The sequence below is a fragment of the Lytechinus pictus genome, chromosome 3 (assembly GCF_037042905.1).
Source record: "Lytechinus pictus isolate F3 Inbred chromosome 3, Lp3.0, whole genome shotgun sequence".
Classification (NCBI taxonomy): domain Eukaryota; kingdom Metazoa; phylum Echinodermata; class Echinoidea; order Temnopleuroida; family Toxopneustidae; genus Lytechinus; species Lytechinus pictus.
Window position 1 is genome coordinate 72295820 of NC_087247.1, and position 17711 is coordinate 72313530.

General features: G+C 36.1%; 1 protein-coding gene and 1 pseudogene across 1 annotated transcript in view; one reads left to right on the plus strand and one right to left on the minus strand.

The window, feature by feature from the left end:
- Nucleotides 1-10954: 10954 nt before the first annotated feature.
- On the plus strand, nt 10955-12911 carry LOC129255348 (toll-like receptor 5; annotated as a pseudogene).
- Nucleotides 12912-12991: 80 nt separating this feature from the next.
- LOC129256738 (uncharacterized) overlaps nt 12992-17711 on the minus strand; it is a 50871-nt gene continuing 46151 nt past the window's right edge. The window contains exons 9-11 of the mRNA XM_064096075.1: nt 17251-17442; nt 16778-16957; nt 12992-13018 (exon numbers count right to left, since the gene is read on the minus strand). Of these exons, the coding sequence (XP_063952145.1) occupies nt 12992-13018; nt 16778-16957; nt 17251-17442 (399 nt within the window). The remainder of the gene's footprint in view (nt 13019-16777; nt 16958-17250; nt 17443-17711) is intronic.

A 17711-nucleotide genomic window follows, 5' to 3' on the forward strand; every position in this document is an offset into this window, starting at 1 on the left:
AGCCTGAAAGAACGATCATATCACAACAAATTCAATTTATATTCAAGGAAACAAAGAAACATAAATAAATAGCCCATGATAAATAATCCATATAAGTTGTTTTAATAACAACAATAGTTCCATTTATAGTGCTTAATGTTTTGTATCTGTAATAATCACTTTGTGTGCTTACCCGGTTAATGGATCCATCACTGTTCCACACATAAAATGCACCATATCTACTCCCTAGGGAGCTTCCTGGCAACCAGGGTTTTTTTCTTCCATTACACACATACCAAATTTACATTAACATTCACATCCTACCGGGTACCCAACACCTGAGTGGAGAGTTACAAACGTGGATAATTGCCTTGCCAAACGACTTTTTGGCCAACTGATCCCATTTTAACATAAGAATTTAGATGGTACACCTATAGGCAGAGGCTTATCCAGACATCATTATTAAAGAATATATTTCCTCTATGTTGTCTGTACAGTATCGTTAAAGAATTGTAGCTAGTTGAATGATACAAAATCTTTGAATTATTCGATGATCTACATTTCCCTAAATTAATTTTGGTTTCTGATATTTTTTGTCAAACTTTAGTATGAAGATCGTGCACCTAACAAATAATTCACATTCTGTTTTTATAATGTCATATATCGTCTTATCATTGAACGATTGTGTAGCAATTTTTTCAGGTCAGTTCATCTACTTATTCTTCTGGAGAAATATTAACAGAGAAAATGCAGAAACTAAAAAGAGTCTAAATAAACCTGAACAGCAAAACAATATTTTTAGGGGAATTAGTTCGCACTGGAGAAAACAAATCGAGAATATCTGCATTTATATTTTTCCTTTCAAAATGTATGATCTATCACTGTTCAAAGGATTTAACTGGCAATATTTAAGATTTGATATCATTGTTTCCAATAAGATCCTGGTATACAGCTATAATACATCAAATAAATCGTGTACGAATCTCTATACGGGAGGAAATATGAAAACATGCAATCATAACGTAACCGATAAGTGAATTTATAGCTATACATTCTTGGTCAGCTGAGTGTGAATCGCCGCTTAAATAATTTAATTTAATACCATCAATGACATTCTGAAGTTAAATGGAATTTCGATAAGCTGTCTGGTTTGGATCATTAGATATCTAAAATAAAAAAAACCAAAATGCTGAAAACTGTGGCAGGGGCCGCGGAACCGGGGGGGCTGGGAGGGCTTCAGCCCACCCACTTTTTTCCAAAACCGTGTACAAAAACGTAAAATTTACCATATGATTGTGATTTTTAGCATGGTCAGCCCCCCCCCCCCCCCCACCCACTTTGAAAACCGTTCCGCGGCCCCTGTGTGGTCATGTTCATCTTTGGAATCACATAATAACTGACATATAATGGAAGAGGATTGAAATTTGGTCTCGATCACGTCTAGATTTAGTTATAACAGTGCGCATGATCCACTAGACTATTTACACTTTCGACTAGCTAGGGTAAGAGGTTCAGATCTACAGTTTTTATCAAACAGTCATTTTTGGTTTTGTTTCAAAACAGAGGGAGTAACTTAGATGTACAATGTAATATGAACAAAAAAAATCAAAGCAAATATAAGCCCCTCCCCATTTAACAATATTGTAACGGTATACAATCGAAATATGATTTTATTTTCATTTACTTTTGAAGCCTTGTTAACCTAGGATCACCTTGATTAAAAGAGAGTGAAATTATTAATACTGCACTTAAACGCTTTCTTTCTGATTCAGTGTGGTTCAGTCGATGCTTTTCTTCCTTCAGTAAATACATTTAGCGTCACTTTTTTCAACTTAGCCATTTGAATTAGATCAAATTTATATCAATATGTATTAACTGTATTCATACATTTATAAGATTTTCATTCTATATAGGACACTTTTGGTAATTGTGGTTAACATGTGACAGGCATAGCAACAAGTGTTTGTTGAACGCAAATCACTTTTGAAAAAACACAGAATTTTGATAGCCAACGTTGAACCAAGTATCTAAATCAATTATCATCTTGATATTAATATGTAGGTATCTTTCACTGTACACCATTTAATGAGTTACAATAGGCCTAACCATTTGGTAGGGAAGTATACACAATCACACCCACGAAACCTACTCTAAACCGACCAGTGGTATGTATTTGAAATAACCTAATATTTGTTCTATCTGTATGGATTCGGTTTCGTATGTTTGGCTGTATAAAGCTGGTCAGTATGCAAATGAGGAGACTGATGACATCATCCATGCAGTCACTATTTCTTTTGTATTTTATTATATGAAATATTATGATTTTCTCCTCATTAATTGTCAAGTGAAACAACAATAATTCCTCCCTGAACATATGGAATTAGCATTGTTTAGTCAAGTTGGTCCATATTTTCAAATTTGTAAAAAATGAAATATCGTATACACTGGCGTACCTAGGATTTTCCAGGATTTTCGTCAGGGGGGGGGCAAAAAGGTCTTTCAAGCTCGTCAGGGGGGCAGGGATACATGCATGGGTGGTGGCTCGTCAGGGGGGGGGGCAGACTGCCCCTCTGCCCCCCCCCCCCCGTAGGTACGCTAGTGATCGTATAATTCAAACAATAAAAAACAAAAGAAATAGTGAGTGAGGGATATCATCGACTTTCTCATTTGCATGTCACTGAGTTGTGCATATCACTGTTTTTTGAAAAATAAGCTAAACTTTAAAATGTCATAACTTTCTTATTTTACATCCGATTTTGATGTAATTTTCAGCGTTATGCTAGTTTGATATTTCTCTATTTATTCAAATCAACATTTTCCTGTGGTGGACTTGACCTTTAAGCTAGTTTCTATCCTTCTCCCAAGAAGATGGGCTGCACGTGACTGCGAGTCGGCCCTTGATGTTGCATAACACAAGGGCAGACTATTTTTACGAGCGATCGAGACCCTGGACTAACAGATCTGTCCTCGACGTGAGGTCAGGCGAGGTAGCACGCGACAGAGATCTGTCATCGTTGGGCGAGGTCGCACGCGACTGATACCCCTTTCATAAACCCAATAAAACCCAATTATGCGGCTAATAGCAGCATAATTTGGTCGTAAAATCAGAGGAGGACAAGAGTTATCCGCATTATTCTGATGCTGCTATTATCCGCATAATAGCGGCATCGGGACAAGATTTTGAGTTTATGAACGTATTTCCAAATAATGCGAATAATTGCCATATGGTGCGGTCACAATTAAGGTCACCCTTTTCCAACACAACCGCATCGGAGGGGGCGTGTCCAGTTGTCATGACGATTATCCGCCTTTTTCAGGACGGGCGCTCGTAAAAATAATGCGGATAATTTTCGGAGTTTGTGAACGCAATTTTTATTGAATTATCCGCATTACTCTTAGGCGCATGGGCGGAAATCTGTCCCGAAAGGTAGGGGGGACCACAGGGGCGGATCCAGCCTTCGCCAATAGGGGGGGGGTTCAGCCATATTTTAATCACCGATTGGCCGCTCGATGATGATTTTTAGCTTTATTCTTATAAATCAACATAAATATATAATATCATAATCAATATTTATATAATGCGAGCGCGAAGCGCGAGCAAATTCTTTTTGTTTTTGTTTAGGGGAGGGATTTTACGTATTTTTTCCTAAAATTTTAACATTCTGGGCAATGTTTGTTATCCCGAAAAAGATGTGTATGCAAATAAATAAGTACTACGAACGCGAAGTGCGAGCAGAAATGATCTGATGGAAAAGGTACCTGTTAAAGACTGCTTGCAGTTAGCCATGAAGACGTTACATATTTCAACAATCAAATAATGCGAGCGCGAAGCGCGAGCTGAATTTTTTTGAAATTTTATCTAAGGAATGGAAATTCTAAGCACTTTGTGTAACTTAAACATATTAGGTATATAACTAAACGATTGATGCGGAGCGCGAGCGGAAAATTTTGAGATTTAGACCTAAGAACGAAACACTCTACATGTATTCATGTTCTGTCATGAAAAGGATGAGTAATTGGAGGTCTTCCTTACATTAATAATGCGAGTGCAAAGTGCAGCCAGAAAATGTTTACATACGTTTAATTTGAACTGATCGAAAAGGTACTTGTTAAGCAGGGGCGGATCCAGCCTTCGCCAATAGGGGGGGGGGGCGGATTTTATTTTCGGCCATATTCTCCCCGATCGGCCGCTCGAAGATGATTTTTGGTTTCTTTGAAGGGGTAGTCCTAATAGTCATTTCTTAGCTTTATTCTTATGAATAAATTTAAATATATAATATCATAATCCTTATTTATATAATGCGAGCGCGAAGTGCGAGCAATTTTTTTGGGGGGAAATTTTATGTATTTTTTCCTAAAATTTTGAACATTCTGGGCAATGTTTGCTATCCTGAAAAAGATGTGTATGTAAATGAATAATTACTACGAACGTGAAGCGCTAGCAGAAATGAACTGATGGATAAGGTACCTGTTACAGACTGCTTGTAGTTAGCCATGAAGACGTTACATATTTCAACAATTAAATAATGCGAGTGCGAAGCGCGAGTTGAAATTTTTTGACATTTTTACCTAAGGAATGAAAATTCTAAGCACTTTTTGTAATTCAAACAGATAGGTATATAATTAAACAATTGATGCGAGCGCGAAGCGCGAGCGGGAAAAAAAATCGAGATTTAGACCTAAAAACGGCACACTCTATTCATGTTTTGTAAATCATGAAAAGAATGAGTAATACGGGATTTTCCTACATTAATAATGCGAGCACAAAGCGCGAGCAGAGTTTTTGATATTGTGATCTGAAACTGGATAACGATTTAAATATAGAACAAGTTGAGTATCTGAATAAACATGCGCGGGCGTGTTTCATATTCAGACCTAGAATCTAGGCATTCTACACATCTTTTATTATGAAAAATCAGAGCGAGCGCGAAGCGCGAGCTTAAACTATATGATATTCCAATCTGAAAAAAAAAGTTAATTTCAGCTATTTATTTCAAGCACTTTGTAGGAAAATCGTGAGGTGGATATGGATCACACTTAATAACGAGCTGATATTTTTCATTATTATTTGAGTTTTGACATAGGACTGGGACATCCTTAGGACATGTCATATGAAAATGATGACTATCTTACTATCCCTCTTGCTAAGCGCGAGATGAAACAAAAGGGACAATTTAATCATTAAATTAATATCTTATTTATTAATGCCCAATGAGGGGGGGGAATCTGATGATATTATGGCCTGAAAACTGGACATTTCAAGCACTTTTGTAATTCTGAATAGAATGCATCAGTTAAAATATTTTTTTTACCATTAATGCGAGCGCAAAATAATAGGTACTTAATAAATCGAAATTTGCGAGCGCTCAGCACGAGCAGAAAATTTCAATATTCAGACCATAAAGCTATCATTTTAACAGAGCACCTTTTAAAAATCAGTTTGTAAATCACACAAAATAATGAAAGTTCGATTTCCGAGGTGAAATGTGTAATGTATATTGACTTCCAAACTTGATATTTAAGATCCATATTGAACAATCACCTAACAGGCAATGCGAGCGCGAAGCGCGACCGAAAATTTTATATAGTGACATGAAAGATTCTTTTTATTTTCCAAGTCTTCCCCTCATCTTATTTTATTCACTCTGGAAAATTTGACAAGCAAAAAAAAAGTATTCACCCAAAATGTAAGGTCATTTAGTTCAAAAGACATGTATTATTTCGAATGTGAATGATGCATTTTTTTCCATCATAAAAGACCAAAAATAGTAGGGGGGACATTTGATATTGTGTCCCCCCTACTATTTTTGGTAGGGGGGACACGTCCCCCCTGTCCCCCCTGGGATTTCCGCCCATGCTTAGGCGGCTAATTGGAGGATAGGTTTTATTGGGTTTATGAAAGGGGTATGAGAGACTATCCTTGCCATTACGTAGGCGAAGGACGGTCGCTCTTGGCGAGCAGGCCCAAGTAATAAATAAAGTCCTGACCTCAGCTGGGAAAGTTGGAAGGACGCTCAGGCAAAACGAGATGTAAACATCCCGCAAACTACGCCTACGACTGCGATTTACAAGCTAGAAAAGGCTTGCTCTCACTGAATACTGAGTGTTTATAGATAGAAGAGCTCGATCTATCATATAATGATATCCAATATCGGCCAAACTCCTAATTCCGTCCGTACAATCGTATCAAAGTTCTATCATTACACTTTAATAATATATGAAAAATAACTATCGGAAGTTTTTATACTATGCCAAATATTGAGAATCTAGATTTAGGAAGTAATATTCCTTTGAGATGAATAACGTCTCAAATGTTCGAGACAGCTACTAGGTTGGATTATTTAAGTTTCGAACGTGGTGCAAATTTAGAATACATCCCAAGCGATATATTGAAATATATTCCCAATCTAAGATGACTAAATCTAAGTTTAACTAGAATATCCCAAATAAACATCACATTGTGTAGTTCACCATTTCAAGAACTGGATATTGATTTGGGCTGGATAAAAATGATTACAAATACTACATTGTTTATCGATTGTGAGCTCAATGTGCTCAGACCATTTCTAGGGATCACTACAATTATTGATCCACTTGCTTTCGCCAACTTACGCTCCAGAATATTCTTTTTCAATGGGATTAAAATATCATCAGATTTGTGGAAATCTTTCTTTGTATAGGTATTGGAATATCTCAAATACAGGAGCTTATTTTACAAGATGCGTTTTTAGAGGATAATGGTTCACAATACTCACCCATGCAAAACAGTAAACTACATATTCTCGATCTTAGTGACAATAGCTTTGTAAACACAAAAAGGGGGTTTCTAGATTTACTTATCCTTCATACTCTTATCCTTAAAGTATACACCCGAAGAATCAAAAGTATTTTATAATGACTTTATGTGGTCATCATTGTAAAGGGGAAGTATTACTAATCAGATTATAACTTCACTTTTCAAAATAGTGATCAGAGTTTGCAGAAATCAGCTCTCAAAAATGATTTATTTTCATGCCATATTTCTGCCTTCCACCGGTCCTCCTGCGAGCTCCAGCTGAGTGACGTCACACAATGAGCAGTGAGCTAGCAGCTGAGCTGACAGCAGCCCATTGGAGACAATCTTTCCAATCAGCGTTTTTTGCTCTTAGAATTGTTTATTCCTCTTAAGATTGGTCTTGTTATATAGATAAAAGTTTGAATTTACTGAACAGTGAAAAAAAGTGCACATTTAACGTATTTTGGTAACCGATATTTAGCTTAGAAATTTTTTTTTTCAAGAAATATATGTGAATAAACAAAGCATATTTTCACGTAGAAATCACACTTGCGTCACATTAATATTATAATCAATATAAAGCATAGACATTCTTCTTTATGACTGAACAAAAATTATGAAATTTCATTAAGTAGCAAAGTCAGGAACCACAAAAAAACACGGCAATATCCATCGCGAAATGACTGAAATTGCAGTTGAATTGCCGAAGCATTATTAGGCAACAGCGGCGAGCGGACTTTATTTCATATATCTTAAAAATGCCTTTCCGATAGGGCAATGTTCTGTGGCCAAATGCGTTGGCCATTGTTTTGTCATGTGCGAGGACCCTGCTTCGAAACTCGGATTTTTTTTTCTGGGTATTATTTTTTTATTCCTTCCCCGTCCCTACCCATCGTTTTTTCTCTTTTTTATTTTCTTGTGAAATTCTATTCAGACCTGTACTTATCAAATCTTGCTTCTTAATTGCTGCTTTTGATTTTCAAGTTCTTGATTAGATTATTTCTACTCTTATTTGGGATGGGAGGGGTAGAGTTAAAAGTCAAGTCCACATCAACTAAAAATTATTTGAATAGAGTAATTTCCCTTGTTGTTTTTACTCAAAACAGTCATATACACAAAACAATGATATGCAAATTAGAGTTGTCACTCACATCATATTCGTTTCTATTTTTTGTGGCATTTTGTTTTTTATTCTTTGCAGATTTGACGATAGGAAACTCTTCATCTGATCACAATAGGGTATATTTACGGAACTGTTAATATAGTAATTATATAAATTTGAATCAAAGTTTTTATGAAATTTCCTTCAATATCTTGTTATTTTTCTTTAAATTCAAATGAATTTTTGATTGCGTGGACTTCTTCTTTACTCTTAATGTAGGGAATGCATAGCAAAATTTTTCCAGAAACAAAATTGTCTTAGAATATGCAAATCAGTAATTGGACACATGTTCACTTTTCTTTCATCCAGGCCACTTCCTCATATCCACCAGGCTTTCAGTCTTATAACAAAAATGATGAACCATCACACAACAGCACACAACATTCACAGTGCTTCACAATAAATATTTCACTTCTGTTCATACATGCAATAAATATTGTGGAAAACAAATAAAAGGCGTACCCATATTCAAATACCGTTTAAAAGGACAAATATATTATACCTTTCGAGAAAAATCAGCACGTTAAATATCTGATAACAAAACATAATTATGGGGCACTGCAAGAAACTTATGTTCAATTGCAAATCAAGCGTAAGTCTTAAATTCAAATTCAAGCGTAATAAGGTCGAGTTGCAATCGCAATTCAACTACATGTTTAATCAAAGGACTTACCCTTGATTTGGGACGTGTGATTGAGTATAAAATTTCTCGCAAAATGCCCTAGTAACATTAAAATTGTTCTTTCGCTTTAAATTGTGTGTTATTATTTTTGACAAGCTGTGTTATTATTTTTGACAAGCTGTATTCCTGTCCAAGTCAAATTTCTTAGTTCTCTCCAAAACTGTGCTCAAAATTGTTTCCAAGATTGATAAAGAAAAATTTTCTTTTGTATCATTATCAGTCCACAACTTGCAAACCGTAGGTCATGGAAAGAGTGAAGAAAAAAATGGCTATATCCAAATCATAGTAAAAGGACATGATGGAATCTCCCAGATTGAGGTAGCAAGCAGAGACCAGAAGTCACCAGAGTCAGCAAGTGTGCAGATCTGTGTGTAGAAGAGAGAAAAAAGAAATAGTTTAAATAATCAAATCAAAGTATGAATTTAATTATCGTGATGATTGATGACGTGCGGTGGCATGTAATTCCCGGTCAACAACAAATGATAGTAGGTTTAGACACCTGAAAAGTTCCACTCAGAACACTGGTGCTCTACCTCAAGTGATGTTTGTGTAGGCCCAACTCCACTTCACTACCGCTACACTACCGTACATGTACGCCACACCTACCCGGGTAGGTGTGTAGCGTAGTGTATGCTGTAGCAGTAGTGAAGTGGAGACTACACGAACATCACTTGAGGTACGGTGCTCTCTCGAGTCTCTGTGTCATTACAAAGATTGCATTTATCTTCATTGTTGAAGGCATTACGCATACATATATGCAGCAACATTCTAATCAGAAAGAAACACCAGACTCTAATTTTGGCCCACACAAGGGTTCATTACATGCCGCCGCGCACAGAAAATTCAAGCCATAGAAGTCGTGTGTTGTGGACCCTAGAAGTGAGATCCCAGCACGCGCGACCCACTAGTTAGAAATCCACTGCCAAACGCGGTTCGTGGTGCGAGGTTAGTATACTAATACTAACCTCGCAATACGTGTGAGTGATTTTGGCCAGGAATCAGGGTAATCACTGCTGAAAATTTGTCTGGCTTCATGACATCGGCATCATGGTGATATAATTCTGTGTATAATAAAAACTTAAACATTCCTCTGAAACAGCAGATTTTCAGCCATGGTCCATACCAGTGCTCCTTAATAATTTAATCGCCTGCCTGAGTCCTGACCAGTTTTAGAAATCTGAAGAAAAAATCTGCTGGAATTGTGCAAAAACATTATTTCTAAAATAAAGACTTTTTAATTTTAATAGTAGTTATGCCAAAATGCATGATTCTAAACTTATATCAGATCTGTATCTGCCATCTGACCTGAATGCATCGTCAGAACAAGTACAGTTTCCAAACATGCTTACCTTGACTTTTGACTGGATCAAACAGCGTAACCTGCAACATGCATCGGGAGCAAGTGAATGGGACCGTGCAGCTTGGAGTTTTTCAATAGTTAGTAGAGCAACACAACGAAGACTGTCGAGTGGAAAAATCGATCTTTCCAGTTCACAATTCAATAAAAAACGGGCAAAATGACACAGTTCTGGTTCCCTTATAGTCTGAAGTTGTCGAAAACAGAATTCGGATATCACAATACATGAAGAAAACGGTAAATTCGAAGAAAAATAGAGACCAGAAAGGTGAATCAGCTATCACTTAGTATCAGTGTACTGCTGGCTTGCACAGAGAGCTGAGTGAGTCGATCATGTGACGTCATTATTCTCGACTGTTTTTGATCGCGTGATTGTCTGTCTGGGGGCGGCTGGGGGGCTGAGAAGGGTCTCTAATAATTTCATTTCTTGCATTTCCACGACATCAATAAGACTTTTTCGTGACATATTTGTGTATAAAAAGACAAGACCTTTCCATTCATATATAATTTGTCTATAATCATCACTTTCGTGAATTTTCTTTGGATGTATACTTTAATTGATGTAAAATTAGGGCTTTAAATACAGAAGATTTTTCAAATATGAAAGGGTTATGTGTACTACATCTTAACTTTAATGATATCGAAGATATTTATTAAAATAATTCTCCGTGGAGTATTGACCTGCAAGAACTGCATCTTGCTTCAAACTAATTGAATATTTATGAACCAACCTTTGTAGGGTTGGATAATTTGAAGATTCTTGTTTTGGCACGAAATACTCGTTTACGTTGGGTAATGATTTCTCCTTTCACAGATTTAAGAAACCCCAAGTATTTAGAATTGACGATGTATTTAGAATTAGACACATTGTTAATGCAAGGCTTTCTCTACAAACTTTCATTTTGAATGATTGTGATTATCATCACTTCATTGATCTCCTAGACGTGGCAATGATGATTAATTATAGTACTTTTATCCAAAACATATCTTTGGAAAACAATGTTTTCCCAAGCTTTTGGTATGTTGTTGCTCAAAGGAAGATGTCATTGTTTCACGGATTGCGGAGTCTTACAAATTTGATCTGAAGAAATTCCATTAAAAACTTTACATCCGACTATATTCACAGATCTCCAATTTCGTCAAGAGTTAGATTTAAGCTCCTGTGAACTCTTTCACATTGAATCGAAGACATTTGCCGGTTTCAAAGTCTCAAGAACTTATATTTACAGGGTAATCCAAGTAAATTGTTCGAGAATACGAGGGAACTAGCGATTATCCACCTTAAAGGGGAATGAAACCTTTGGAACAAGTAGGCTTGTGTCGAAACAGAAAAATCAAAGAATAAGAAGAAAGAAAGTTTGAGAAAAATCGGACAAATAATGAGAAAGTTATGAGCATTTTAATATTGCAATCCTGGGGATCCTCCCACTGGCAATGCGACAAGGATGTGTGATGTCATATGTGAACAACTTTCCCTCTGATGGACTATAAAATACCCCCAAAATGTATCTTTTTGCTTTTTCCATGATGTATTCTTTGAAAATCTGTATTTACATGCCCTCCTGTAGAAAGAATATTATGCTCTACTGATAGATGTGAAAAAAGATGCAATTTAAGTGAAATATATACTAAAGTAATGGGGAGAGTTGTTCACAAGTGACATCACACATCTTTGTCGCATTGCCAATGTGAGGATCTCCATAGCATTATAGTGATCGCAATATTCAAATGCTCATAACTTTCTCATTATTTGTCCGATTTTTCTCAAACTTTCGTTGATTTCTATGATTTTTCTGTTTTCACACAAGCTATCTTGTTCTAAAGATTTCATTCTCTTTAAAGATAACATACTGAGATCTGGATCGTGATCTCTTTGTTAATTCATCAAATCTTCAAAACTTGACACTCGCAGGAAATCGACTCAGTGGATTTAATCGCTGCACTTTTGCACCTCTATTTGATCACCTTTTGTCGATAGACATTTCGAAAAACGAGGTTGCGTGTACCTGTGAATGTGATATAAAATGGCTTCCAGTATGGTTATCAGGGTCAATCACAATTTTCAAAGAAAATGACACAAGGGGCCCGTTGCATAAAACTTTTTACCTGAGGAAACTCAGGTTGTTTTTACCGGAGTTTTTGCTCAGTGTTAAATTCGATGGCAGAAATCAGACTAACCTTAGTTTTCAGTTTTTACCAGAGTTTTCTCAGGTAAAATTTTTATGCAACGGGCCCTAGGTGTTCCTCTGCTTCTCTGGAAGAACTCAAAGAAAGGCATTTGATGTCCTTTAAACCAGCGAAATTGTGTGGCCCACACATCGCTCTTTACAGCTCCTACCTATCGTAACTATTTGGATCATCATGATTTTGGTCTTTTCTTACCATCATCGATGGTTCTTAAAATACAAATTATTCTTACTCAAGCTAGCAGTAATAAGGATACCAGAAGATCCAAGACGCTCGGGATTTTGATGATTATGAATATCATTCAAACGTAATGTTCACTGAAGAGAATGACGCGTGGGTGAGAGATCGCCTCCGTCCAGTCTTAGAAGAAATGCTTCCAGATAGGAATATCTTTGGCGATAATGACCTTCCTTATGCATCGCAACGATGCCGTTCATTACGTTTAAGAAAATAGCTACAAGACAATTATTTTAGTCAGTAGAGCTGCTATCCAGGATAACTGGTTTGTTATCAAGTTTCGAATCGCTGAAGATCAGGTCAATGACTCACAGCTAGAGAACGTATATAGTGGTGATCTTCTTAGAAGATATTCCAGACGACGAACCTCCATTCTTGGTGAGGCTGCATGTATCTCAGTGATCGTCAACCCCGGCGTCAACCATACATTGGTTGGGAAGAGGGTGAACGACTTCAAGAGTATTTTTGGCAAACATTGATCAAGATGTTAACCATAAATCTAAGGTGCAATAATGCCATCCCTCCCGAGTAATGTTACTTGCACCTAGTTCCCATGATTCCCGCCACACATGAAATCGTGAAGTAATTGTATAGTGATCGTATCAGATCTTATCAGACCTTGATATATGTCGTGGCAATCTGTTTTATTGTAGAAAAATTTTGGACGGATCAAGAATTTTCGTGATCTTTCGCTACGAAAAGCCAATCATTACGGATAGCATGACTATGACAGGGGCGGATCCAGCCTTCGCCAATAGGGGGGGGGGGGGTTCAGTCACATTTTACCCGATAGGCCGCTCGAAGTTGATTTTTCAAATTCAAAATTCAAAATTTGTTTGTTTCTTTTGAAGTAGTCCTAGTAGTCACTTCTAAGCTTTATTCTTATAAATCAACATAAATATATAATAAGCTCATAAGCCTTACTTAAATAGTGCATGCACGAAGCGCGAGCTTTTTTTCATGAATTGAATTGAATTTATTAGAACTTCACTGGCATTCGCCAATATTTTGTTCAAAACAAGAAGTACAAAATAACACAAAAAATATAAAATTCAAGGAATATAAGCATGTATTTCATCCTAAAATTTAAACATTCTGGGCAATGTTTGTGATTCTAAACGAGATGTGTTTCCAACTAAATAATTACTGAGAGCGCGAAGCGCGAGCAGAAGTTTTGATATACGTTTTGATCTGATCAAAAAAAGAATCTGTTAACGGCTGCTTGCAGTAAGCAATGAAGATGCTACATATTTCAACAATAAATAATGCGAGCGCGAAGCGCGAGCTGTACTTTTTGACATTTCTACCTGAAGAATGGAAATTCTAAGCAGTTTTTGTATTCGTGAAAAGGATATATAAGTAAACAATTGATGCGAGCGCGAAAATTCGAGATTTACATCTATAAATGGGACACTCTATTCATGTTTTGTAAATCATAACAAGTATGGGTAATTTGAAATCTTCTTACATTAATAATGCGGGCGCAAAGTGAGCAGAAATTATTTGATATTCTGATTTGAAACTGGATGATTTAAACAGAGAACAAGCTGCGTATCTGAATAAACATGCGCGCGCTAAATACCTTTTTTATATGAAAAAGGATTAATTTATGCTCTGTATTTTGAAGCACTTTGTAGGAAATTGTGAGGTGGATATGGATCACTGTTAAAAAAAAAGAGCTGACTATGTTTAATTATTATTACTTTGAGTTTTGACATAGGACCGGGACATTGTAAGACGGGACATAGTCATCATATGAAAATGATGACTATCTTCCTAAGCGCGAGATGAAACTTGTCGATATTCCATTCTGAAAAATGAACAATTTTATTATTAAAATAATATCTTATTTATTAATGTAATGAGCCTAATGAGAGCGCAAAATCTGTTAATATTACGGCCTGAAAACTGGACTTTTAAAGCACTTTTGTCATTATGATTAAGATGCATGATTTAATATATTTTCAACAATCAATGCGAGCGCAAATCGCGAGCCGAAATTTGTAATAAACTGTCATGAAATGGGGATTTTAAGTAGTTTTTAAAAGAATTAATATTGAGATACATATCTCAAAAATCAAAAAACGACCGTGCAGCGCTAGCTGATACGTTTTGACAATCTGACCTGAATAGGGACTTTGAGAACTTTATGGAATACAGGAAAAGAATACGTACCTGACAAACCAAATTTTGCGAGTGCGCAGCGCGAGCAGAAAATATTAATATTCAGACCATAAAACATAAATTTTACAGAGCACTTTTTAAAAATCAATTTGTAAATTAAACAAAATAATTTTCGAGCTGAAATATGTTTTGTACAGCCTATTGACTTCAAAATGTGCAATTTTAAGCTCCATATTGAGCAAAACATGTAAATCACCTAAAAGGCAATGTGAGCGCGAAGCGCGAGCAAAAATGTTATATTGTGACATAAAAGATTTTTTTTATTATTTTCCAAGTCTTCCCCTCTTCTTATTTTATTCATTAGTCTTCCTCCTCTTACGTGTTCCCTTCTTTTTTTTCTCTCCTCTCTTTTCCCTTCTTTTTTTATTCTTTCTTTCCCTAGTTTTTTTTTTTTTTTTTGCTCCGCCAATAGGGGGGGGGGCGGTCCTGAATCCGCCTATGACTATGGGAACGAGGTATTTTAATGCCCTTTCACAATAATTGATCCCCGATGTTTATAAGCCAGTTCGTAGTTCTTTTCTGCGCATGATCAAAAGATTCTACGCATGATCAGAGGAAGGTCATTTGTACTAAAGTGACATGGTGGTTTAAAATCTAATGAGATAAGCACCAACTTTGATGTCTTGATTATTCATATATTCTTTTGAATTGTGGTTTTCATTTACATCCACAAAAAACAACAACGCGTCCACGAACGACTGGTTTTCACAGTTTGCAAAGCACATTGTGCAACATGCTATGATATGCATTCAAAGAAGGAATGCAACAAATACCTTCATAAAGTGTTCATTGGTGTGCTATTCTAGTCACCTGGTCTATTCAATTTCTTCATCCTGCTATGTAAGGCAAGCTTACGTAATATTTTGCTTTGAAATCTGCCTATCATAATGAAAGAAATGAAAGGTCATTTGACCGAAAATTGTCCATGAGTAACTACGAACTGGTCTATTGCAAGGGACCAAAATCGGTGATGAATTGTTGAAATCCTATTCACTGAATTGTAAAAACGTTCATTTATTAATTGATTTGATTATTTTTTCTAAAGAATTATACTGATTCAATATATGAATGTTCACAATTAAAATTGATTGACAAGAATATATGTGTGCGTTTACAAAGCTATGTTTGTATCTCAAGTAATCGTATTAATAATGAAAGGAAATTGCTGCTAAAGTAGAAAAGAAAATGAAGAGAATCATAAACACAAGTCATGATTACAATAGACCAGTTCGTAGTTAATCATGGGCAATTTTGGTCAAATGACCCTTCATTTCTTTCATTGTGATAAGCAGATTGCAAAGAAAGATATTATGTAAGAATGCCTTACATAGCAGGATGAAGAAATTGAATAGACCAGGTGACTAGAATAGCACATCATTCAACACTCTATGAAGGTATTTGTTGCATTTCTAATTTGAATGCATATTATAGCATGTTATACAATGTACTTATCAAAGTGTGAGATACCAGTCGTCCGTGGACGCATTGTTGTTTTTGTGGATGTAAATGAAAAACACAATTCAAAAGAATACATGAATAATCAAAAATCAAAGTTGGTGCTTATCTCATTAAATTTTAAACCACCATGTCACTTTTGTACAAATGACCTTCGTCTGATCATGCGTATAATCTTCCGATCATGCGCAGAGTGGAACTACGAACTGGCTTATTCTCTTAACTTTATCAGTATATATGCGTAAATTTCCTGTACTGAAATTAGTCCATCATTAGCTAACGTCAACATGATGATAATGATGATGATGCTGATGATGATGATGATGCTGATGATGATGATGATCCACAGCATTTATATTGCGCCATACTATGATTTCTGATAAAACATTCACAGGGGCAGGCTCATCCATTTAAGCTAATTACTGCACATCTGCTTAAATAAGAGAGTTTTGAGAGACAATTTGAAGAGCTCAATCATAAGGGGAGGAGAGAATGGTGGTGGTGATTAAGTTGGATAGTAGTGGTCGTGATGGCGGTGATAGTTGGGGTGATGATAATGATGATGATGGTGGTGATGATGATGATGATGATGGTGGTGGCGGTGATGGTGATGATGATTATGATGGCGGTGAGGATATGGATGATATTAATGATCATGATGATGAACATGATAATGAACATGATGATGAACATGATAATTATCATGATATAATGATCATGATTATCATGATCATGGTAAGAATTAAACTATTTTCTTACCTGTCCAATTTTAAGTAAGAGTCCCGACCTCCATTGATGTTGGTAAGAAGTTTGCCTAACTCTAGATCTGCAATAAGCAAGAAGCTGTGCCACTAGACCAGGGGGAGTACCGAGTTGGAACCTATATCTCCATCCAAGCTGCACATCACCACGGAAGGGCTTCGGAGTCCAATTCAATGTCTAAAATTAGATTGTAATTGCTTCCTCAATCGAATTATGATACTCTATATAGGACTACAATAATAGTATTTTGGCAAAATTACAACAGAGGAGAGGTTATAATTATAATTATAGTTGTAATTCAAAATATTTTTAGGAACTCAGTTATTAGAACGAAGAATCACATATTCAGCAAACATGTTCAAATTTACTCCAAGTGGAAAGGCAATGATTCTCAAATTTAATGTATATCATCAACTACAATTGGAAGATCATCTCTCTCACAAAATACAATAATGATAGCAGAAGCTTACCGGTCCATTCTGTGGCATGAGTCCAAGCAGAGGAAGATGATAGACAAGTCTAGTAGATAGAGATCTATAGCTAGGAAGCTCTAGACATGAGAATTGATCATCAGTAGATTCCTTGGTTTCCTTGAGAAGAACACCAAGTTTGGTAAGAAGGTCAATCAAATGAAGAATCTGAGATTCATCAAGTTGTAGAGACTAGGTATGGGTAGAAGAGAAGAGAAGACAGGGGAAAAATCAAATGACATAACATCAGCGACCCGCACCTTCAAAGGCAACCTGATAACATACAAAGTTCGAACCTTTCATTTATTTGCTCTGAAGCGACCTGAGTATCTAATTAAGAAGGAAACGTTGATCAAAATGATTCTTCAAGACATGAATTCAATGAATGATGTTGTGGAGACTGGAGAAGAACAACAAAGGAACAAACACATACATTTTCCATACTCAAAGCCATAAAGAGA